Source organism: Solanum verrucosum, unplaced genomic scaffold (genome assembly GCF_900185275.1).
Source record: "Solanum verrucosum unplaced genomic scaffold, falcon-dt-bn FXZP01000196.1, whole genome shotgun sequence".
Taxonomy (NCBI): Eukaryota; Viridiplantae; Streptophyta; class Magnoliopsida; order Solanales; family Solanaceae; genus Solanum; species Solanum verrucosum.
The window spans coordinates 1,618,197-1,643,184 of record NW_026020420.1 but is presented as its reverse complement, the minus strand read 5'-3'; the positions used below and the strand labels follow the sequence as shown (position 1 = coordinate 1,643,184).

The 24,988-nt window shown below is 36.6% G+C and overlaps 3 protein-coding genes across 3 annotated transcripts; 2 read left to right on the top strand and 1 right to left on the bottom strand.

Moving 5' to 3' along the window:
- On the bottom strand, positions 1-3,710 carry LOC125806873 (nascent polypeptide-associated complex subunit alpha-like protein 1). Its single transcript, XM_049486631.1, has 4 exons — positions 3,567-3,710; positions 2,252-2,330; positions 619-746; positions 1-506 (listed from the first exon to the last, which is right to left on the bottom strand). The coding sequence occupies exons 1-4, from the start codon at positions 3,624-3,626 to the stop codon at positions 174-176; spliced, it is 600 nt and encodes a 199-aa protein (XP_049342588.1). The 5' UTR covers positions 3,627-3,710; the 3' UTR covers positions 1-173.
- A 2,621-nt stretch (positions 3,711-6,331) lies between these two features.
- LOC125807048 (transcription elongation factor SPT6 homolog) lies at positions 6,332-16,153 on the top strand. The gene is made up of 17 exons (XM_049486804.1): positions 6,332-6,562; positions 6,682-6,780; positions 7,147-7,273; positions 7,343-7,427; positions 7,556-7,709; positions 7,785-7,920; positions 8,015-8,282; positions 8,441-8,656; positions 8,738-8,863; positions 8,952-9,338; positions 9,900-10,007; positions 10,095-10,874; positions 11,047-11,188; positions 11,260-12,434; positions 12,582-12,791; positions 14,419-14,908; positions 15,555-16,153. Exons 1-17 carry the CDS (start codon positions 6,529-6,531, stop codon positions 15,950-15,952), a joined length of 4,935 nt encoding a protein of 1,644 aa, XP_049342761.1. The 5' UTR covers positions 6,332-6,528; the 3' UTR covers positions 15,953-16,153.
- Positions 16,154-19,527: 3,374 nt separating this feature from the next.
- LOC125841070 (uncharacterized) lies at positions 19,528-24,645 on the top strand. Its single transcript, XM_049520077.1, has 5 exons — positions 19,528-19,960; positions 21,881-21,993; positions 22,092-22,463; positions 23,107-23,824; positions 24,221-24,645. The coding sequence occupies exons 1-5, from the start codon at positions 19,735-19,737 to the stop codon at positions 24,289-24,291; spliced, it is 1,500 nt and encodes a 499-aa protein (XP_049376034.1). The 5' UTR covers positions 19,528-19,734; the 3' UTR covers positions 24,292-24,645.
- The last annotated feature ends 343 nt before the right edge of the window (positions 24,646-24,988 follow it).

Below are 24,988 nucleotides of genomic sequence, written 5' to 3'. Positions count from 1 at the left end.
TAAGTTTAAACTTTCTCTCTTACATAACAATCCAATCTGGTATACAACGACAGATAAGACGGTACGATAAACAGGACACACAGATAAAAAGGAGCAGCAACTCAAAACCTTTAAAACTCTTGAGACATCAATACTTTCAAAGAAAGCACTGCTCAGAAGATTGGGAAAGCATTCTAGTTTGTAATCTCCATGATAGCAGAGACTATATCGCCATCTGCAGCCTTGAGAGCCTTGACAGCTTTGGCTCTGGAAACTCCTGCTTGAGTCATCACCAGCTCTATATCCTTCGGTTCTACGCCAGTCTCATCAACGTCCTCATCATCCTGAGCCACAGTCGATGGCTCTGGCTTTGATATAACGTTGCTTAGATTAGGAGCCTTGAACTGCTCTGCAGCTTGAGACTGCAATTGTGAGCTCAAGTCCTCAATCTTTGCTTCACCAAATATGACATATGTGTCTGAATTTGGGCTCTTGAAAACATCTGGTTTTGAGATGACAAATAGTATCTGAATGAAATAGAAACAAAAGAATCAGAAGAAAGTTATTCACTATGACCTAAGCAACTTAAATAGATTTTAAAAGAAAAAGGGAAGTGAGCAAATAATAACGTCAACTTACATTTTTGCTCTTCTTGACAGTTACACGGCTGACACCTGGGATTGACTTCATTCCTAGCTTTAGCATAGCTTTTCGGCTCTTCTTCTCACTCCTGCTCTGCTTCGACCTGCCACTACCATCTCCAAGTTCTGCCCACAACAATAAGCATTCAAGTATTGCCAGAATAATCAGGGAAGAAGCAACTCTCGTGACCTTTCTCTTGCATCTGAACAGAAATAAATATGCAGCACTCCAATGTATAGACAAATGCAACATACAAGATTAAATCTTGGTTCTTGATAATCCTTTTTATAAACTACAGGAATGCTTTCAGGGGACCATGATGACTTATGTTAGTTTCTGTTTACTGATACATTCTATTTTATATGGGTTTAGCTTGACCATATTTTTGTGGAGGACATCTGGTATAGTGAGGCACCCCTAGCCAATCTTCTGATACATATTCACCCTTTTAGATTGGTTATTTCAATCCTCTGACATTAGAACTTATGATCCGACACCAGTGTTTATTCAATAAGATTTATAATTTGTGCATTATCAAATATGTAAATAACATATGAGTATTTCAATTAACACCTAAAACAGATTTTATTGATACTAGTACAAAGTATGTAGTTTTGACATGTCGCAGGACTATATCTGTGGAAAAATAACACTTCAGTATAAAAATGTATGAATTTTAAATCATTTATATCCAAAATATGGGGGGTTAGAAGGCTATCAGATAAGTTAACAATATCTCAGAAAGATATTCACAGTAAAACAAACATTTTGATTATCAACTAAATTGGAAGGGAATAATATCAGGTTGTATCTCAAATATTATCTATTTTTAGGGGATAGACAAATTATCTCATGTCTGCTGATTGGAACAGAAAGGTTCAATGGATTTGTTGTCCCCGACAGATGCCATGTCCATCTGACATAATCTAAATCAACGCCTGACGGGAATTAACCAGGAAGTGTTAAACTAAAAAATCATGAATAATTAACATAACTTCAATTTGATAACTAGATGTACCTAACTTAATTTACAAGCAATTAGAACAAAAACAAGCTTTAGCAAATCATAGGCTCAGTTTCTCTACTTCAGCATTGGCTCTGTTGCTCTAAGAATTGCCCAACACATTAGTATGATCAACTCAAAAACTGCCTTCCAAAGACTTTCTGATGTCAAAAGTGTTCCCCACAATGGTGTTTTTGGACCAGCTAGAGAGAGATTTAGAAGTCTGCTTGATTTTGTGTCTCACAAAATCAAGGAGGGGATACTTAAAATACTTATAAGAAACAGCACTAAAGTAACTTATGCAGGATTTTATGCAAGAGGTGTGGGTCTATTATCATAACTCCACATGGGTTAGGGTCTAAAATTATGTTGGTTTTAAGTCTTTACTTTCTGTCTCATATTGATATTAACTTCAAATTATTTTCAAGTTGTAGTCCTGTCAGAAAAATGCTCTCAAATAAATAAGAAAAACTTTCGTGAAAGGGTATCAGATGAAATTCCTTTCTAAAGGGCGTCTCGGCTGTGGCGGACACTGATAAGTTGAATGGTACCATTCTAATATGAACTGTCAAAATAATAACAAACCAAATCAGGACTCAGAATTGTCAATAATTGTTGTACACTTACCTTCAGCGTCATCATCATCTTTCTCATCGTCATCGTCGTCATCATCGTCTTCTTCATCCTCGATGATTGGTACCTCAGACTACAAGAGAAGGGAGTAAAAACTCTATAAGCTTACACAAGGATCAAAAAACTCACTCTCTTGAAAGAAGCTGCTTTTAAGACAAACATTGAGAACATACTTAAAGTTGATAACTTCAATAACCACACATGGACCAAAGAAGCTTAATTTTGTCCATTTTCCTTCTTTCTTTACACTTCTGTTAAAGAATTTTATAATCCTACTTATTGTGCTAGTAATCTCAAAAGATTCAAACTTCAATTTTTATGATAACAAAGATACAAATTTCACTGAAGAAAGTGTTGGACAAGCAAATTGGTAGTCGTTTTCCAAATCTTTATTACTTACCCCATTTCTGAAAAATTAAACAGCCTCCCAATGCAACTGTAAGTTGTAATACCCAGAAAGGTAACTTAATATACTAATACATAACAAAACAACTAAGCTTTAGCCCCCCAAGAAAATTGGGGTCGGCCTGTGTGAGCTTGATCACATTTCCCGTCCAACCCAGATAAAGGAGGATGATAGCAGTATGCTGACAGCTACGTTTAAAAATAATGAAGAGGCCATCCAAAATGTTGGCAGAAAATCAGGAATCACTAGTCTTTTACATATCTTTATTTCTTTTCAATTTGCAAGCAGACAAGTACCTAGCCAATTGCACCCAGAACAATCAGAAACCTATGAACCACATCAAACTTCTACTAGAAAAATATCAACAAACCCAGTATATCCACAAGCGATGACTGGGGCTTGGAAGGTAGAGTAGCTATTTCCGATAGTCACTGACAAAACATTACTAAAGGGAACACAGTAACTACAACAAACTAACACAGTAATGAGGATACAACAAAACAATAAAAAGTAATAGCAATCGAATAACAATAAACTACAAAAGTAATACTAATATTAACCATTTAAATATATTGCAGATCTTTGCTCAAACGTTCAATTTTATCTTGCCAATTCGTCTGTCACTTAACCTAGACAGTGGCAACACAAACCATTCAGTATAACAACAGCAACACACATAGTGTAATCCCACGAGTGAGGTCCGGAGACAAACAGGTTGCTTCCGATAGACACTCAGCTTAAACCATTCAGCATAACAAAAACTAATAATCGAACAATTACAGATCATTTAACAACAAAAAACTACTCTACCTAACAATTAAATCAACAGAAAAAGATATAAAAAACAGAACTTTGTATCTACACTTCTAGTATATATATGAGGAGAGGGGCAAGGAACATTACTTCAAGCTTCTGTTGTTCGAGATGAGCGGCTAGGAGCTCTTCTTGAGATTGAGCAGTCATGGCTGAGAGAAATTTGTGAGAGACGGAGAAAATTGGTTTTGGGGGAAAAGAGAGATGTAAAACCCTAAACGGCGAGAAGCAAAGCCTTTTTACTTTGAGATCTGAACACCTAGCCCAACCCTTTGCCACTCCCCGACCCGACCCGATTTATGATTTTTCAAGCTTTTGGTCTAAATTGTCCCTTATCTTAATGGGGTCGTTTGGTGGAGTGCATGGAGAAGAGAAAATTTCAGAAATAACAAACATTATAGACATAATAACGTTTTATAGCTATATTTTTTATAATTGTGATTCATAGCTATAGTTTTGTTTGCTATGGATGATGTCATTTGTATATTTCGCTTGTGAATATACAAATAGAGTAAGTATGTACAAATTTTGTATTTATACATTTAGATATTTCGTTTGTTAATATACAAACAGGGCAATTTATTGTGATTTTTTCATAAATCGTATACAAATAGCTAGGGTAAGCATATACAAATTCTGGATTTATATAATCATGAATTGAATTATAAAAATATAATCAGGTGAATTATACAAATTAAACGAATAGCAAGATTTGGAGAAACTGTGGTTGTGATCACAATTTTTCAAAACAATAGCTATAACATTTAATATCGTTTAAATGTTTGTTATTTTACACAATCTTTCCTTAAGAAAAACAATACATACATTAGTTTTGTGTATCATTAGGAGTTCTGTTGGTATCTCTAGCTTGTACCACTAGCACAAGACCACTCATATGTTTTTCATAGGTGCACTGTTAATTATATTCTAATTTCAGTCAAATTTTTAAAATAGATATACATATATACATGTGATTTTTTCGGAAGTTAGCGGGTGCACGTGCACCCCTCTCTAAAGTGTAGGTCCGCCTCCAGGTACAATGTATAAAAAAGTATGTTGAGTTTGGTGAATTTGTTATGTTGAAATTATTTCTTATGTAATGTTTAATTTGGTGTATTAAAAATAATATGTATTGCATAATTTATATATAAAAAAATAGTGTTCATAAAAATACCTTCATTAAATATATTGTGGAATTCTTTTTAGCTCGTTGGGGCATGGCTGTTGGGAGGTGGATCCCACACATAGAATCGAATTCAATCTCTGTCTGTTGCTCAGTCACGAGTGCATCGTATGTGGTTTGCCTAATGCGTTTTACATTTCGTGTGTGATTTGCAGGCTACTGTATAGCGATCAGGTTACCGGAAATGCTCATCCAAAGAGCAGATGTTGTGTTTTTCTTGGAAGTTAAAAAAAAATGTAGTAAAAGTTTGGATGAATAATTGTGTCTTTAATCAGCTAATGCATGCATAAAAACTCTCTAGGTATTGTTTGGTAGGATATAATAAGAATAATGTTTGTATTAGTTGTGATAAAATTATTTTTGCCGTATTTAATTTTATGTATTAAAAATAATATGCATTACATAATTTTTTTTTTTTAAATGTTAGTAAAAATAACCTCTATAAATATGATGGAAATGATGTGGAAAAAGTTTTGAGGGATAAATATATCTTTAATCATGTTAATGCATGTATTATAATCTCTCATATTATTAATAATAACATGAATTTTCATGTATTCATTATAGGGAAAATACATAAGTACCCCCCCAACTTATACCCGAAATCCCAGAGACACACCTAACCTTTACTAAGGTCCTATTACCCCCCCGAACTTAATTTATCTATAATATTCTACCCCTTTTCGGCCTACGTGGCACTATCCTTGAAAATTTTGTCAACATGCGCTAGGCCCACAAGATAGTGCCACGTAGGCCGAAAAGGGGTAGAATATTATAGATAAATTAAGTTCGAGGGGATAATAGGACCTTAGTAAAGGTTAGGTGTGTCTCTGGGATTTCGGGCATAGGCTGGGGAGGTACTTATGCATTTTCCCATTCATTATACATATCATAATACTAAATATAGAGTGTATACTTAATACACTAATTAATTATACATAAATTAAAAAAATATACTAAACAAAATACTAATAATATAAGAAAAATATACATTATTTTTTCATGCACTTTACAAACGACTCTATATAGTTATAGTTGCATACAGAGGTAAAATTACATATATATCACGTTTTTCCTTATTATAGTTTTTTTTATATGGTAAGCATTCATCTAAAATGAAATTACAATTGAATTGATTAAGCAAAAAATCTCTCAAATAAATAGCGGATGCTGGGTTTCTCGTCATTAACAAAGAGAAAAAGAATTCATCTTACATTTTAAATTGGCAGAGGTATTGAAAGTACACCTGAATTTTGACGTAAATTATTAGTTTCGTTCGTGAATTATTGATTATCTTAAAAACACCTCTATATAGTTGGCTAACCAAACTGAGATATATTTTCGCTCTACCACATAAATAACAAGTAATCTCAAACTCTTATAGGAACATTAGACTACTAATAAAAATTCGAGAAAAGTGTTGAAAATACTCATAAATTTGATGAGAATTTAAGTGTATTTCACTCACGTTATAAATTTAGGAGTATATTTAAATTTAGTTAATTAAATAAAAAGGTATTTTTAAGACCGTTAATAATTCGGAATGAAATTAATAATTAATCAATTCATTCATTCCTAATTGTCTTTTTAAAAAAAAAGAGAGGACACAAATAAGTACTCACTCTCAACGCCTGCCCCTTTTGTATCGCCATTTTTCTCACTGCGCCACTGCTTAGAACCGCCATACTCTCTCCTCACGCTTTACATAATTTCAGCAATTTTTGCTGTAATCAGTGAGGAGAAATTGGAAATTTCTAGGGTTTCGGTTTCGGTTCGATTTTTCAGGTAGTTCGGTGTGCAGTGTGTGTGAAATATCTAGGGTTTTCATTGTGCCCTAAGTCATCGTCGGCGTCGCATATCTGAGAAAAAATGGCTGGAAAAAACGTGATCTCCGATGACGAAGGTTGATTTTTCATTTTTTTTTTTGATTTTTTTGGAGAAATCTGCTGGTTATATTTAGCTGGAAATTTTAGTAAGTAGTTAAATGCATGTGTTTATAGAAATAAAATGTTTTGTGTGCAGATGAAGTCGGAATGGAGGAAGAGGAGAGGGATGAAGAGCCAGTTGATGGTGATGGAGTGGATGAGCGGGAGGATGAGGATGAAGACGAGGAAGAAGAAGGTATTTGTATGATTGAAGTTTTCACACACACACATATGGTTATATGTATTTTGCGGATTGTTTATCGGAAGCAACCTCTCTATCTTTACGAGGTGTAGGGTTGGGGTAAGATGCATACACCTATCCTTTCTAGACCGAACTTGTGGAATTACACCTGGTGTGTTGTTGTTGTATGGTTATATGTATTTGCCGAGGGTCTATTGGAAACAACCTCTCTATCTCAATGAGCTAGGGGTAAGGTGTACGTACACTCTACCCTCTCCAGAGGCCACTTGTGGAATTACATTGGGTAATGGGTATGTTAGTTGTTATATGATTCTATGTATTTGTTGTTTTTGAGGTATTCTGGTGCTTGTATTTGGGCAGAAGGTCAGGATGAATACGAGAAAGATGGATTTATAGTGGATGATGTAGAGGAAGAAGAGGATGAGGATGAAGATGATAGAGCTGACAGCGATGATGAGAGGCAAAAGAAGAAGAAAAGGAAGAAAAGGTGAGTTCGTCTTTTCAGACATTTCATTATTTTTCTCGTGTATGGTTGCCTTCTATATTTCTGTTTCAGGGAGTCAGAGAGGAATTACGTGCTTGATGAAGATGATTATGAACTTCTACAGGAAAGCAATATTGCGGTGCCTCGTCCAAAACTTGTGAGTTGTGATTTTTGCTTACTGAATATAAACACGCAAGCAAACACATATATATGCATTTCATATGTAGGGTATTGATATTGTCAGTCAATGTTTTACACTTTCTGATTTTCACCCTGGTTGATTAGGAGAGCAAAAAGTTCAAGCGGCTAAAAAAAGCTCAGAGGGATATGGAGGATGAGGGTACTGGTTTTTATGAGGAGGAGGAGTTTGACGGAACTGGGAGACGAGGGCGTACAGCTGAGCAGAAGCTCGAGCGTAGCTTATTTGGTGATGATGAAGGTAAACATCATTTTAGTTGTCTTCTTTATTGGGTATTTCTTGTGTTGTTAACTGACCTCCCTGAGATATTTCCAGGGCAACCACTCGAGGATATTGCTGAGGAGGAAGAAAGGCTGGAGGAAGAAGAGGATGCTGACATTGGTGAGGAAGATGAAATGGCAGACTTTATTGTTGATGAAGAAGAAGTTGATGAACATGGTGCTCCTATTAGGTATAGCATTTGAGATATATGTGGCTGTAGGATTCAATCTTGATGTTTTATATTGCTTTCTGATTTATGCGACATTGTCTTTCTGGCTCCACAGAAGGAAGAAGGTAAACAAAAAGAAGTCCAGGCAGGCAGCAGGAGTTTCGTCCTCTGCTCTCCAGGAAGCCCATGACATATTTGGTGATGTTGACGAACTTTTAATGCGTCGAAAACAAGATCGGGCCAAATCGAGCATGCATGATGAATCCGGTGAATGGAGTGAAAGGAGACTTGAAGACGAATTTGATCCTACTATTCTAGCTGAGAAATATATGACTGAGAAGGATGAGCACATTCGGAAAATAGATGTCCCTGAAAGAATGCAGGTGCAACACCGAGATTTTTCTGTCATTGGATCATACATCTTACTTTTCTTTGTCAGAGGATTTGACATCTTAGTTTTCTTGTCTGGGTAGTTTTTGTTGTTTTTCTTGTTTACTATGCTACTTTCTTAACAGTGGAGTCTCTTGTTAATTCTTTGTAGATATCCGAGGAGAGCACTGGTCCTGTGCCACCTGAAACCATCAGTGTGGAAGAGAGCAACTGGATCTACAATCAGCTTGCTGCTGGTGTTGTGCCTCTTTTTAAGAAGAAAGATAGTGGGAAAGATAGTGGTACAACTGATGAAGAGAAAGAGCTACCAATAGATAAAGATGACATTATGAGATTTCTGGATTTGATGCACGCGCAGAAGCTTGATGTGAGTGCTTAACATTAACCAGGACTTGATCTTTTCAATGCATGACATTTGAAACTCTGCAAATTTTTGCTTTGTTATTAGGTCCCGTTCATTGCCATGTACCGTAAGGAGGAATGCATGAGCTTATTTAAGGACCCAGAAGAGGATGGAACTAGTGATGATGGCCCTAAAAATTCTGACAAAAAACCTGCAGTAAGATGGCATAAGGTGATACTTGTTCTCAAACTATTATGGATTGTCCCATGCTTAGAACCTTGGGAATATGAAATGTTTATTGAAAGAGATTATGCTGCAGGTGCTTTGGGCAATCCAAGATTTAGACAGAAAGTGGCTCCTCCTTCAGAAGCGGAAGTCTGCACTTGAGTTGTACTATAAGAAGCGTTTTCAAGAAGAGTCCCGTAGGGTGTATGATGAAACGCGTCTAAAGCTGAATCAGCAGCTCTTTGAATCAATTACTAATTCACTCCAGGCGTCTGAGTCTGAAAGAGAGGTTGACGATGTTGACTCAAAATTTAACTTGCACTTCCCACCTGGAGAGGTCGGTGTGGATGAAGGACAATATAAGAGGCCAAAGAGGAAATCACAATACAGTATTTGCAGCAAATCCGGCTTATGGGAAGTGGCGAGCAAGTTGGGATACAGCGCTGAGCAATTTGGTAGACATATGTCTCTAGAAAAGATGGTAAGTGTTCTCTTATATGTTCTGAATCTGCCAAATGCTGAAGAAAGTAAAATTGCATTTATTGTAACTATTTTCTTAATCAAGGAATCCCAAGAGGGTCACCATATTACTGATTATACACCCATGCATTTGAAACTCAGTTTTAGAACATCATGACTTTTGGACTCTCAATTTGCTTGTTGACATACAATTAGAAATGAGATGTGTACAATTAAGTAGACAGTACAAAATGATGTCCCTGGCTTATTTAAATTTATATGCGTCATCTCCTACAGAGATATAGATCCCATTTGTGAGAGGATGGACTTGCTAACATCTCAATGATCAACCTAGTTAAGACCTTTAAATCGCAATCGCACAATGCTAAAAATTATATTTTCAGCACTCAAATATTTTCCAAATAGCCAATGTTGTTCCCTTTGCTTTCTCGTTATTGTTGCTGTAGTTGGGTTTATTTCCTTGAAGTTCATCTCTTATAGTCTAATTTGCCGAGGGAGTTTTGGGTAATATTTTACTAGTTGGAACCAGGAAATCACAGTGAAGGTGTGAACTTTCTTGCAGGGGGATGAGCTGGAGGATGCTAGGGAACCACCAGAAGAGATGGCATCGAACTTCACCTGTGCAATGTTTGAAACACCTCAAGCTGTGCTTAAAGGCGCTAGACACATGGTATGCGGACATTTATGTTAAACTTATTTGCAACAATTTCGTTGCCATGTCGGACTGTAATAGCTGACTCTTAGTGATCATATTTAGGCAGCAGTCGAGATAAGCTGTGAACCAAGTGTCCGTAAACATGTGCGTACTACCTATATGACCCACGCTGTAGTATCAACGAGTCCAACTCCTGAGGGGAATACAGTGATTGATTCCTTCCATCGATATGCTGGAGTCAAGTGGTTACGGGATAAACCTCTCTCCGAATTTGTGGATGCACAGTGGCTTCTCATCCAGAAGGCTGAAGAGGAGAAACTCCTCCAAGTTACTATCAAGCTGCCTGAAGTTCATCTTAACCAGCTGACAACTGACTCGAAAGAGCATTATCTCAGTGACGGTGTGAGTAAATCTGCTCAGTTATGGAACGAACAGAGAAAGTTAATACTTGAGGATGCAATCTTCAATTTTCTTCTGCCTTCAATGGAAAAGGAAGCAAGATCCTTGCTAACAAGTAAAGCAAAAAACTGTCTTCTTATGGAATATGGTAATGTTTTGTGGAATAAAGTGTCAGTTGGACCATATCAACGCAGAGAGAATGATCTTGGCTCTGATGAAGAGCCTGCACCCAGGGTTATGGCTTGCTGTTGGGGCCATGGTAAGCCAGCAACCACTTTTGTGATGTTGGATTCGTCGGGAGAGGTTTTGGATATTCTGTATGCTGGATCTCTTAGCCTTCGTGGCCAGAATGTTAATGATGAGCAGCGGAAGAAGAATGACCAGCAGAGACTGTTAAAATTCATGATGGACCACCAACCACATGTTGTAGTGCTGGGAGCTGTAAATCTGTCTTGTACACGGCTTAAGGAGGATATTTATGAGGTATGCAGCCATGAATTTTATTTGATTGGTAGCTAATATGATTAGGGTAAGCTCAGAGTATTCTGGTAGGATATGTAGTTCCCGTTTCAGGCATTTTATAAAAAATCTTTTCATCAGCCTAACTTTTTTACTGCGGTGGCTAAAGTATCTCTTGACTGTTCATGTGATTCAGATTATTTTCAAGATGGTGGAGGATAATCCAAGAGATGTTGGTCATGAGATGGATAATCTGAACATAATATACGGAGACGAATCCCTTCCGCATCTCTATGAGAATTCCCGCATTTCTGCCGACCAGCTTCCTACGCAGTCAGGTAATTACTCTCCTGTGAGCTTAAATGCAACTGTTAGGAGTTAGCTGTACTTATCCTCTCCCTGATTTTAGGTATTGTGAGGCGCGCTGTGGCATTGGGACGTTATCTTCAAAATCCTTTAGCAATGGTAGCAACATTATGTGGACCAGGGAGGGAAATTTTATCTTGGAAGCTGAATACTTTAGAGAGCTTTCTCACACCAGACGAGAAGTATGAGGTGGTTGAACAGGTTATGGTGGATGTAACTAACCAGGTGGGTGTTGATCTTAATTTGGCTATAAGTCATGAATGGCTATTTGCCCCGCTGCAATTTATTTCGGGGCTGGGTCCCAGAAAGGCGGCATCTCTTCAAAGATCCTTGGTAAGACAGCAGACAATCTTCACGAGGAAGGATCTCTTAACTGAACATCATCTTGGTAAAAAGGTATTTGTTAATGCAGTTGGCTTCTTGCGAGTACGGCGCAGTGGATACACTGCAAATAGCAATACATATATTGATTTGTTAGATGATACAAGGATCCATCCAGAATCCTATAGTCTTGCACAGGAGTTGGCAAAAGATATTTATCTTAAAGACATGGGTGAAGAAAATAATGATGATGATGAAGTGCTTGAAATGGCAATAGAGCATGTTAAAGAGAAGCCACATTTGTTGAGGTTGGTTAATGCTTATGAATATGCTGAAGATAAGAATCGTTTTAATAAAAGGGAAACCCTTAATGGTATAAAGTTGGAGCTAATGCAAGGGTTTCAAGATTGGCGTAGACAGTATGTGGAGCCAAGCCAGGATGAAGAGTTCTATATGATTTCTGGTGAGTCTGAGGAGACGCTTTCTGAGGGAAGAATCGTGCAGGCAACAGTTCGTCGGGTTCAACCTCAGAAAGCTATCTGTTCTCTCGAGTGTGGATTGACTGGTATTCTTTCCAAGGAAGATTCTTCAGATGATTGGAGAGATGTCAATGATTTGACTGAAAAAATGCGTGAAGGTGATATCTTAACTTGCAGAATCAAGTCGATCCAAAAAAATAGGTACCAGGTTTTCCTGAGTTGTAAAGAGAATGATATGAGAAATAATAGGTATCAGAATAATCAGAACTTGGATCCATACTACCATGAAGATCGCACTAGCTTACAGACTGAGAAGGAAAAAGCTCGTAAAGAAAAGGAGATTGCAAAGAAGCATTTCAAGCCAAGGATGATAGTTCATCCTCGATTCAAAAATATAACAGCCGATGAAGCTATGGAGGTATGTTGTATCTTCAGAGATATTGTGTGTAAATTTGGTGCGTAGTTCTTATGTTGTGACATTGTAATAACAAGAATCAAGCGTCTTTAACAATTCTAGCATTTGATGCCTAAGCTTATTTTGATACTCTCTTCATACGTTGTGCAGTTCCTCTCTGACAAGGAACCGGGTGAAAGCATTGTACGTCCCAGCTCACGTGGACCATCATATTTGACTTTAACTCTCAAAGTGTATGATGGAGTTTATGCTCACAAGGATATTGTGGAAGGTGGAAAGGAACATAAGGATATAACAAGCTTGCTGCGCATCGGGAAAACACTGAAAATAGGAGAGGATACTTTTGAAGATTTAGATGAGGTACTTCACTTGTCTGTCCAGTCATTTTATATTAACGGGAGTTGTTCCTGATCTAGTTTTTACTTTTTAGCATCACTTTCCTTTGGTTTTGTGGGAGGGAGAATTGCAGAGAATAGGGAACATATGTTCCCCGTTGTCAATATGAGATCAACAATCTTCATAGGTCGTCCAACCGGTGAAAAAGTTGAATAGGCACCCAAGTGTGTGGCCTAGTGGTCAATGAAGTGGGCCAAAGACGAGAAAAGACTAGGTGATTCTATCCTTCGGGGTGGCCCAGTGGTTTGGGCTTAGGACTTCCATGTTGGAGGTCTCAAGTTCGAAACCCCTTGCCAGCGAAAGCAAGGGGTTTGCCTTCTGGGTCGAGCTCAAGCTTGGTGCGGGTTACCTCTCCTATGTGGTTTGCGAGCTATTGCATAGGAGCGGGGGTTTTACCCTGTGCGCACCCAAAGGGTAGCAGCTGAGGGTTTCCCTTGCCATCAAAAAAAACAAAAAAAACACTAGGTGATTCTTCCCATATGTTGTAGCCTTGGTAGACAGAGTTACCTACATGGTATCTGTTGCTTGTTGCTGGTGGGAGGTGACAAGTATCCTGTGGAATTAGTTGAGGTGTGGTAAAGCTACCCTGGACACCACAGCTATAAAAAGGAGTTGAATAAAGCTAAAATAAATAAACATAGTAGTATGACGACTTGTTTTGATGGTTGTTACATATCCTTTCATAATGCATCATATTGTATTGTATTTGATAGTATTGCACTTTACTGCATTATTTTGATAGATTTTATTGTTTTTCATTGTTTAAAATGTCACGCACTAACAACCTGAAGAATGCCTACAATATTACAAGAAAAAGTAGGATAGCAGGAGTTATTATAAATAAGGTAGGGTAAGGGTAAAAATAAGATTGTTAAATGATGAGAAAAAAAAAGGTAACCACTTGGCCACACCAAATCAGTTATAAATAAAGTGACACTTTTTATGGTTACGTGAGAAGTGACAACAGATTTGAGAATTAAGATACAATAAAATTTAAGTAACAATCAAAACAAAAATTGTATGTAAATAACATAACGATATATAATACAATATGAGACAATTATCCAAACAAGCTGTAAGATGATGGTTGGTGCTCTCTGAAAGTAGAACTAGAACATGGGTGCCAATGCAGTTTAGGAAAAAAAAAATATTGCTTAAATGGTGGGCAAATAAATTGGGCAGGAGAGGTAAAATTAATGACTAAAGGACCTGGATGTGCTTGACCTTTTTCTTAAATATAGTTAAAGCTGACTGGATAATTTTATTATAATTGCTATTTTTTTTTTAATTTTCAAATGAAGTTAATTTTGTTGTCTCTTCTCAGTGAATGCTTTAGTATTAATTGCTCCAAATACTTGCCATAAAAAAATATTAATTGTTCCCAAGCATTTTGCTTGTTGGCATTTAGTTGAGGATGGCTCTCTATGATTGAACCTAGAAACTCCATGGGGGTTTATATCCTTGCAAATTTTCGTGGGGCACTTGTTGATTGCTTTCATTTCCCCTGAAGGTACAATACATTTGTGGGTATGTTCTTTTTAGTTTCTTGGAAACACTAACAACCTCGTTGGTTTAATGTTTTGTTTTACAGGTAATGGATCGGTATGTTGATCCATTGGTAGCTCATTTGAAGGCAATGCTAAGTTACCGTAAGTTTAAGACGGGAACAAAGGCAGAAGTTGATGAGCTTTTGAAAATTGAGAAATCTGAGTACCCTATGAGGATTGTCTATAGCTTTGGTATTTCTCATGAACACCCTGGGACATTCATTTTGACTTATATACGAAGTTCCAACCCACACCATGAGTATGTTGGTTTGTACCCGAAAGGATTTAAATTCCGCAAGAGGATGTTTGAAGATATTGATCGCCTTGTGGCATATTTTCAAAGGCATATTGATGATCCCCATGACTCTGGACCATCAATACGATCAGTTGCAGCAATGGTGCCTATGCGCAGCCCTGCAAGTGGGGGCTCCTCAGGATTTGGTGGCGGGTGGGGTGGTTCATCCAATGATAGTGGTCGAAGAGGTGGTCAGTCTGGGGACAGAGATAGGTCTTCCGGTTCAGGTTCTAGACCAGGTAAATACTGTTCCTCGGCATTCTTTTTTCCTCTCTCTCCTCTCAGTTGCATGATGAAAAGTTGTTCTTCAATCGTCATCATGTTCTGAAAGTGCTAAACCAACTTTAATGGGTTATCTAACTGGTGACTTTCCTAGATACTCTTTTTTTTCTGCGATAAATTGGGCAGGATTTGCAGCCGGGAGGGGTTACTCTTATTTTATGCACCTCCTCCCAGCATTGACTGATCCGTATCTTCAAAGTTGTGGCGGTGTGCCATTCTGCTCTCCTTTTCCCTAAAACGGGTTATTGGGGGAATGGGTTGTGGTGGTCTCTCTTGTGGACGAGCATTATCTCAACTTGCCCTACTTTGTGGGAATGGTATTTGATTTTTCCCTCTAAAAACCTCAACATAGTATAGTCCCTCAACGGCTCAACTGAGAGCACGTTGAGATACCTGTTGCGACTTTTATTTGTCCTAAAAGAGATTAAGGAAGCTCTCTTGAGGCTGAGAGAACATTAGTGTGTATCCTACTGTGTACATCTAGAATGTGTTTCGTTCCATTGGTGTCATTCTACTACTGTTGCTTACAGTTCTTAATCTCAAGGTTGATAAAAGGGGAGTAAGATACATACTGGTTATTAATGGGTACTTTTGGTTTTGCAGGTAGAAATGACTACAGAAATCGAAGCAATCAGGATGATCAAAGTGGATTGCCACCAAGGCCCTACGGTGGTGGTGGTCGTGGACGTGGTCGTGGTCGGGGACGTGGTAGAGGAAATAATGATAATGACGGACAGGATTCAGATTATGGCTCTCAAAAGTGGAGTTCTAAGGAAGGTGGAGGAGGAGGTTGGGGTGAAGTTCAAAATTCACCTGCCAGAGAGTCTTGGGGTGGTGGTGGAGGAAGTGGTGCTGGAGGTGGTAGTGGAGACGGAGGTGGTTGGGGTGCTAGCCCTAGTGGCGGCGGCGGTGGGGACAGCTGGGGGAAGGACACTGGTGGTGAGGCCGAGGATTCTGGCTGGGGTGGCGGTAAAAAGTCTGGTGGCAGCGGAGGGTGGTGATCAAAGCTATTCTTGTGATCATGTAATGGCTCTCATATTTATGTCGAGTTTTTGGATGCACTACCAGTCTTGGCTTGTTTTCTTTAGCATAGATAGTCCTCCAGGTTTCAAATTTGCATCCTTTTAACTGAATTGTTAAGTACTATTAGCATCTTTGTTACCATGAACCTATTCCCTCTCTATAAATGTTTTACCTATTAACATGCACTTCTTTCGCGCATTGCAGAAATTTAGTGCATCGGGTTGTCCTGCTTTACCTAGTGTTTGACTCACACATGTTTCTAATCGGAATCTGTGAGTCGATTTTCAACCACAGTAGGACAATCTTTGACCATCATCGTATCACTCACCCACCTAACCTCTTACCATTTGTTCTCTGTCTACTAAAATGCCTAATCCATTTCTACTCCTCCAACTTCCTGAGTACCATAACTTAAGTCCGTCTACATACCTACCCATATTGAGATATTTTCATAAATAATAATATATTTTTGAGTGAAAAAAATAAAAAAGAAAGTGTATAGAAGAAGTGAAGTTGAAAATAACATTTGGAAAAATTGAATTTGGTCACGGGTGCGTGCGGTGTACCCCACGACACAATTGAACCTTAGTGCCCGTGATTGGCTCATTGTTATTTAATGCATGCCTCTAAAACTTTAGTTTTTTTGTGAACCAAAAAAAGTGGTTGTCACCATCATACTTTACCTAGACATTATTCACATTTCTTGTTTTTCATACCAACCCAAAATGACATCTTTATGAAATTTAGTTAATAATCTTTATTCATGAAAGAACTTCAAGTAACATACTTTCAAAATCAAAGTTCAAAGATTTGTCATAGGTAATAAATAACTTGATAGGAATGACATCTGTTTTTTCTTCGAATCGCAATCTTAACCTTCAATCGAGCAATGAACACGAGTAGATAGTCAATCAAGGGGGAGAGGTGGGAAAGGGGGTAAAAAATTATCCGTACCCGTAACCAATGATACAATTACATGTCTTTTGCACACTCTTTTATTGTAGACTTTGATTAATTAATGTGTATTTTCCCTTCATGTATTATTTAACAATGATTAAGTATATTGATTTGATATAAATATCAGATGCGGATAAATTTTTACTAAAAAAAGGTTGACTGAGTTTGTTTTTTTCCAGTTAGTTCATAACTGCTCAGCACTACAAAGTGTATTTTTTTAAAATCAATTCATAACCGCTCAATGCCTTCAAATTTATTTTTTTCGATCAATCCAACGATCGCTCTATTGTATGAGCTGTAGAGTTTTGGTGTTGAGTCAAACAAACTCAAATACGTAATACGCTTAACGTTAAAATAACATTTGTTATTTACAATGATAGAATATATTAATTTGATATAAACATCAGGTGTGGATAGACGTTTATTAAAAAAGATTAATCAAGTCTATTTTTTTTTCCAATCAATCCACAATCACTCAGTGCCACAAAGAATATTTTCTTCACTCAATTCATGACCACTCGACACCGCTATTAATGTGAGTTGTAAAGAGTTCTGGTTTCGAGTCAAGCAAACTCAAATACGTATTTTATATATATATATTAATTATTTGCTATGCTTTCTGTTTTATTGGTTCACCTAGAATTTGGTTAGGCTTTCTATCCATATCAATATGAAGTTTGTGTTTGGTTGAGCGTCCTCTTCGAAATTAAAATTAAATAAATAACAACATTAACAAATAAGTTATAACTACGAGTGGAGATTGCTTACCATTTAATATTTACTCTTTATATAAAGTTGAAAACAAGGATTTTTTTTTACTGTAAATAAATAAATTACCTTACCTAGTGCCACTTTATTAACCAATTAAGAGTAATAAATACGGAGTATCTTTTTTTTTTTCTTAATTAGAGATCTTGAATTCGAACCATAGATATAAATCATCTTCATTAGGCAACACATATTAATCTCAATTTAAAACTTTTCCACGTGAATTCAAATTTAGTCACGCCACAATACGAACATCAACTAATAAAAAAAAGAGCTACCATAATAGTAACCAAGAGTTATTTTTTTCCTTTCTATGTAATCAAGAGTTACCATATATATACCTAATCACAATTACTTAAATATATTTCAACTATAATATTAATACAATGTTATTTTCCTTAATTATAGTCTATATAGACTATAGTCCTATACATATGAATTTTTTATATTTAGCCAACTCATGTTCCAAAGAAGTTTTTGAATTAAAGTGATCATTTGACTTACTTCAAAAACTTTTTGAAGTTAATTATTTTCATTTTAATTTTTTTGAAAAATTTATGTGTTGTGTATTTATTTTTATTTTTTTTTGAAAAAATTACAACCATATTTATGTTGACAAGGGACCAAAGTTGACAAAAAACGTGGAGAAGTTAAACCTTTTGTTTGCATATGTGACTTTATTACAAAATACAAAATACCAACTTATAAACCCACAAACAACAACTTAAAAACAAAAAGCCATTCTAACAAAACAACAAAATAAAATTCTCTCTACAAAAAAATATAATCTTAATTAAGGTAACAATATTATTTACATTCGATATTTAAATATGAGAATTTATTTATCATAATTAAGTTATAAATTAAAATGAAAATATATATTATTTATATTTTATTGATAAGAGTGTAAATATAAACATATATATTTATTGGATTGATATAAATACTAGGTACAAGTGAAGTTTTTTAATGGCAAAAGTTACTCAATTATTTCAAGTTCTATCCCAACCCTAAAATGATAAAATTTTATTCACATATATTTAATAAATACAAGTTGTATGTTTTTCATTAACAAAATTATTACACTTGAATCTTGATCATGATTAAGTCATGGCATACATTTTTATTTTATTTTTTAATTAACTAAGGTTAAAATAATTGATTAAGTGAAGAACACTATTCTACATTTAAAATTCTTTAACATTTTTTTATTACACTTAAGGATATATATCCATAGTCATATAAATAAGTTTAAGATTTTAATTTTCAAATAATATAGTATTTGCCTAACTTTTTTTCTTATCAATTTTTGCGACCAATCAAATATAATCATATAAAGTAAAATAAAATGAGTAATGATTTAAACTTGATATAGAACCTGTACATCCAATAGATGAGAATAACGAAAATGAAAATGCTGAAATGAATGTGTAGAACTGAACACGTAAAGAAAGATTCGTTAAAAATAAAGATATTCACGATAAAGTGAAACTAACGTGGTGAATAAAACGAGAAACGTGAGTTGAGATGATCTAGACATGTGAAGAGGAGACCCACAATCCCAATCACAATATGTGTGAGAAGTTGGCTACAATGTCTGAAGAGAGGTAGAAATCCGAAAAAAATATGGAGGTTGAAGTAATTATATAAGACATAACGTATTTGTATCTTAACGAGAATATGACCTTAGATAAGAGGGTTTGAAGATCGACAGTTATATTAGATAGTAATACATAACCATCACTTGTCTAGTTTATCCATTAATATTCTTCTTTTACGATATATTTTACTTGAATCGAAGATCGTAAGTATATAGTTAATTAAGTAGTAGAAAAGAAGTGGAGTACATATTACCACTCTTTGAAATTGAGTCTTACCAAAAAGGAAGTTTCTCTCTCTTTTTCTCACAGGAAAAAAGGGGAAGAAGAAGAAGAAGAAGAAAGAAGAAGAATCCATGGAGTTTCTCTCACTACATCACACCAGAAATGGAGATAAGTAAAAAGGGATAAAACCCACATTACCATTATTATTACCAATGGGTAAAGTAGAGGAAGAGCATCAACTACCCATTTCATCAGTAGGTGCAAACAGTACAGAACAAAATGTAGAGAATAGGTGTGGAAGATTCAGTGGTTGGGTTAAGTTTAGATGTGTACTTGCTTTGCTGTTTGGTGGAGCTGTATTGCTGTCTGCTGTGTTCTTATTGCCAATTTTTCATAATGGAGATCTTGGGGATCTAGATCTAGACCCCAAGTTTAGAGGTAACCCCTTTTCTTGATTTTGAGTTTCCCATTGTCATCATTGTTTGTTATAGGGGATTACGAGGTGGGGAATCGAACCTTTTAAGTTCAGGTAGACAATCAACTGAGCTACTACGATTTCCGTTTTGTTGTAGTATGTTACTTGACGGAGTAGTCGAGGTGTGTTATAGTTATTAGGAGAAATTTAAAGAGATTTTTATGGTGTTAGCAGATCTTATTGTGTAATTATGGTTTCCTAAATTTGGGTTTTTGAGATCCTAATTACCCTTTTTGGGTGGGTTTGTGTAGTTTTATGGTTTAATTACTTTTTGCTTAAATGAACTGGTGTTTTTGATTTGTGGGTTTCTTCTATATTTGTAAAAAGAAGTGATTTTTTCTCACTATTTTAGGTTGTTATTACTATGTCAAACTTGGAAAAAGTCTTGGCCTTTAATTTGATATGTAAGGCATATAATGCATTTTTTGGGCATTAAGTAGTAGATAGTTATGTTGCTCGGACTCTTCAAAACAGGTGTGTGTTAGATCTTCAAAAAACAGTGTGTTTTGGAGGATCTGACACGGGTGCAACAACATTTTTGGAGAGTCCAAGCAACATAGGTAGATAGTACTGGTATTAAAGCTCACGTTAGAATGCTTTTTAGGTAATCTCTTATTTTAGTAATTTGTACATAATTTACATCAAAATCTAATCATTAAGCAAAGCTTTCTGTTTTATGTATTGCACCCTGTTGTGGCTTAGAAATGTTACTTTTGCTCATCTGTTGCACCTCAAGAAAATACAACCTTTTCTGTTTCTCAGTTGGAGTAGAGTAATAACCATAAAATAGTTGTGTATGTCGTCTGGCTATCTAGGTTATGAAGAATTTGATGTAGACATACTCAATCAGGGTCAAAGATCATATGCTGAGTTTCAAACTGGTCATAGACACTGCAGTAGGATGGTATGGTGTTATTTCAGACGATCGACCCCTTTGTCACTGTTCCAGATCTTTACATAATTTCCCCTTCTTTTGTTCTTTTTCTCTTTCCTTTTCTTTTTGGTGGTTTTCGTTATATTCATTCTTGTTACTCTTAGTCATACTTTAGTTAGAAAGTTTATTTAGAACTTGAGTCTCCATACATTATCTTGACATTTTATCCTTGTGATAGTTAGTCGCGATACCCTTGTATGATGATCCCATACGAGTAGTGGTGTTCACTTGCAAGGAAAAGTGAAAACTTCAACTGGTCAAGCAAGTTTTACTTTTTTTATGCTCTTAGACATTTTCCGATGTTATCATGCCTATCCCAAATGCATGATGTTCAAGAAACAACTCCAAAGTGCAGGACTTTCATGATGGTTGAGCAATTAAAGATACCTCAGTGATCCACTTTTGCTGGTTTTCTTATTCTTTAGGACCTTTCACTCTATTATAAAGATAATTGTCCAATTGGATTGAAAAGGGTGACATGCTCTGGCATGCGACAATTTGATTTTCCCATTATGTGTGCTAGACATTGATTATAAGTTCGTAAAGTACTGGGACTAATAGATCCACAATCCTAAACATGCAATGTCTGGAGATTTTGATAACTGACGACGCTTAGATAAGTTAGTCAATGTGTTTTCTGTCCTTGTCAGCACATGAGCTTCTGGTGGTCCATTTAGTTAATTTAATAGCATCCTAATGTCTGACCTCTTCTGTTCAGCTGAGTTCTCAAGTTTGTCATCATGTAATTTTGAGTTGACCATTCGTGTTTATCTTCGTTTCATCAATCAGCATTCCACCATGCAATGCAAGCTTTACTTTGAGAACTCTTCATTTCTTTCTCCTGTATTCTGAATTTCTGATATAGTAATCTTAAAAGATAGCTGATTAAAGTACATCTTTATTGATATACTTTCATCTATTGATTATTTTTGTGTCTGGGGCTTTCTAGGTCATGACATAGTAGCCAGTTTCATGCTTGAGAAGCCAGTTTCTTTGATGGAGGATTATATCGTGCAACTTGAGGATGATATTTTTGATGAAATAAGTGTTTCCAACACTAAAGTATGTCAACTATGGGGTTTCTTTGTTTTTCCTTTCCTCTCTTAGATTAACTGCTTTTGCTATTTGTTCCTTTTCTTACAGATTCATGCTTATTACAGGTGGAAATAATATCATTAGAAAATATAGCTGGATCAAACATAACAAGGGTTGTCTTTGCTGTTGATTCTGATTTGAAAAATATGAGGATCTCTCCAACTGCTCTGAGTTTAGTCAGATCCGAGATTGAAACTGTAATTACTCACCAGTCATTTCTGCACCTGACGCCATCTTTGTTTGGGGATCCTTTTTCTTTCGATGTGCTGAAACTCAGAGGAGGGATTACAGTGATCCCTAAACAAAGTGTATTCCTTATGCAAAATGTGCAGATCCAATTCAACTTCACATTGAACTCCTCTATTGATGAAATTCAAGATAAATTTGATGAGCTAACAAGCCAGCTGAAATCAGGGGTACATCTTGCATCATACGAGGTATGTGAATATGATTTCTGTTAAGTGCATTGACTTGTATATCCTTTTCTATCCTCTGATGTTGGCCGTTGATGCAATTCATGATGAACTATTTAGGAGGTATCAACTACCAAAGATAATATTCTCCCTGGTAGGTTAACTATTTAGGAATATGAAACTCAAAAGTCCTTGTAAATGAATGTCAATATGTGTACTTCCTAAAGGTTCGTGACAGACAGTTCCAGGGCATTGGAAATGGTTTGGAGTTGAACTTCAAGGATTTGTCCCGCTTCTGCAAATTATGATTTTGTAATAAAAAAGAACTGTTGGGATAGTGATAACCATCAATATGGTTTCAATAGTTCCAGTTTTTTGCAGTTCTGTTTTGAGGTGAAAAAGGTTCACAATGTTTGCACCTTCGATCAAACGCTTGTGCACTCGCATGTTGCACATAATTATAAATATATTTATTTTCGTATTTATGTGCCATATTATTAACAATACTTGCGAAAGCATTGGTCCCTTGGTCATGGTAGAGGATTTCATGGTTTCTAATTTGTGCTGTGTTCTTGCTTAGCATGATTGTTTCTACTTTTTATTTACAAGCATTCTTGATTACTGTTTGCTTGTCAATTGATATTTCTCATTTCTCTTATGGGTGCAGAACTTATATATCAAGCTGACTAATACAAGGGGTTCGACGGTGGATCCTCCTACTATTATTCAGTGTCAAGTTTATTTAGCAGTTGGGATTCCTTCCAATTCTAGGTTGAAGCAGTTGGCTCAGACCATTGGTTCTAATTCTAAAAACCTTGGCCTGAATAACACTGTATTTGGGAAGGTTAAACAAGTTAGCCTGTCTTCTGTTTTAAAACATTCTCTTGGTGGTAATGGCGGTAGTCCTACACCTTCTCCAGCTCCTCAACCTTATCACCACCATCATCACCATCACCACCATAGCCATCACCATCACCAAGGTCCAAGTGTTGCTCCTGCAATTTCACCTGCTCCGAGGGCTGAGAAAGGTGGATCAGTTGGCCGGAAAGTTTCACCAGTATCTGCACCAGTGCTTGCACCTGCCCCTGTACATCCAACTCACAAACGTCATACGGCCCAACCTCCTTGTCATTTTGGGAGATACCCAAGGAAGGCAAAGAGTCATCCTCCTGCGCCAGCTCCTGTTCGATCACCAGTCCCTGCACCTCACATTGCTCCCTCTCCACATCAACAAATACATGCTCCAACTCCTGTCTTGCATAAAATCCCTGTATCAAGCCCATTGCCCCATGTAGTGTATGCTCATGCACAGCCTCCTCCAAGGACACCTTCAGTTGCAGAGCCTCCACAGAGAACACCTTCCGTTTCAAACTTGACATCTTCATGTAAGTAGATTCGGACGAGCATTTTCTTTTTGTTTTATACACAAAAGCTTAGGAGCTCTTGAGGCATGTTAAGCAATCACTCATCAGTCTTCAATGTTCTCTACCTTTCTGTCAGCTGAGAAAGGGATGGGGAATTAAAGCTAATGGAACTCTTCTATTTTACAATGTTACTTGGACTCTTCAAAAATGCCGACAGGTGTGTGCCGGATCCTCTCCAAAAGAAGTGCATTTTTGGAGGATCCAACACGTGTGCGGCAACATTTTGGAGAGTCCAAGCAACATCTTTCTACATACGTCAAAGTATGTTTCTTGCTACCAGAAACATACTTGGACACTCAATTATTCTGTGATTTTACTCTTCCTACTAAATAATATTCTGGTGTACTCCATGTGCAGCTTCACCAGGTATCTTTTCTTCAAACTTGTGGGTGCTCCCGCTGTTTCTACTTCTTGTACCGCGTATATAGCTGCAGAATGAAGGATTTTCCTTCCTCTAGTCACCGAAATCTGCCTCCAGTATGAAAATGAGTTCCAGGTATCGTCTCATGCAAGGCCGAGGGAAACTAAATTTGAGGAGCTTTGCAAAGAGGGAACAATGCCAAAAGGGCGTCCCTCACACCCAAATGAATATATGTGGTTGTTTGTACTTGTAAATACTGTATCGAAGATTCAGTACCGCGATGCATTTTCAGGTTTAAGTCACAGAGGTGACAGGCCTGTAATGACATGCATTACCACTGTTATGTATGATACCTCTTGCGCAAGTGTAAAGAGGTGAAAAAAGCAACCAACAAATGTATAACAATGCCTTTTTGTTTCTATTATCTTCGCAGCCCATCAAAACTCTAAAGTTAAGCGTGTTTAGGGGAGAGCAGAGGTCGGGGTGACCTCCTGGAAAATCCTCGTGTTGCATCCCTCTTCGTTTATCGACTAAAAGTATAAGGCAATAAGAAACTTACTAGCCTCATTGGCTACGTTCCCTAACGATGAACACAACTTAGTTTTATTGTCATTTACTTGCTCTATATTTGCCTTGTTTACTTGTTCTTGCAACAAAAATATGGTTTATGAATCATCTTGTGTTCAAATTAGGTCTGACGAGGATAAAATATATTGAAATTTTACCCTTACCTTCTGTGGGGTTAAAAGGTTATTTTCGATAGA

Bases quoted from the DNA above. Each gene is read 5' to 3' on its own strand.
- LOC125806873 (XM_049486631.1), bottom strand. From the start codon at position 3,626: ATGACTGCTCAATCTCAAGAAGAGCTCCTAGCCGCTCATCTCGAACAA. The intron at 747-2,251 runs GTAAGTGTACAA...TGTTGTGGGCAG, and splicing joins AGATGATGATGACGCTGAAG to AACTTGGAGATGGTAGTGGC. The intron at 507-618 runs GTAAGTTGACGT...TATTTCATTCAG, and splicing joins CTGTCAAGAAGAGCAAAAAT to ATACTATTTGTCATCTCAAA.
- LOC125807048 (XM_049486804.1), top strand. From the start codon at position 6,529: ATGGCTGGAAAAAACGTGATCTCCGATGACGAAG. The intron at 8,657-8,737 runs GTGAGTGCTTAA...CTTTGTTATTAG, and splicing joins TGCACGCGCAGAAGCTTGAT to GTCCCGTTCATTGCCATGTA. The intron at 11,189-11,259 runs GTAATTACTCTC...CCCTGATTTTAG, and splicing joins CCAGCTTCCTACGCAGTCAG to GTATTGTGAGGCGCGCTGTG.
- LOC125841070 (XM_049520077.1), top strand. From the start codon at position 19,735: ATGGGTAAAGTAGAGGAAGAGCATCAACTACCCATTTCATCAGTAGGT. The intron at 19,961-21,880 runs GTAACCCCTTTT...GGGGCTTTCTAG, and splicing joins TCTAGACCCCAAGTTTAGAG to GTCATGACATAGTAGCCAGT. The intron at 22,464-23,106 runs GTATGTGAATAT...TTATGGGTGCAG, and splicing joins TACATCTTGCATCATACGAG to AACTTATATATCAAGCTGAC.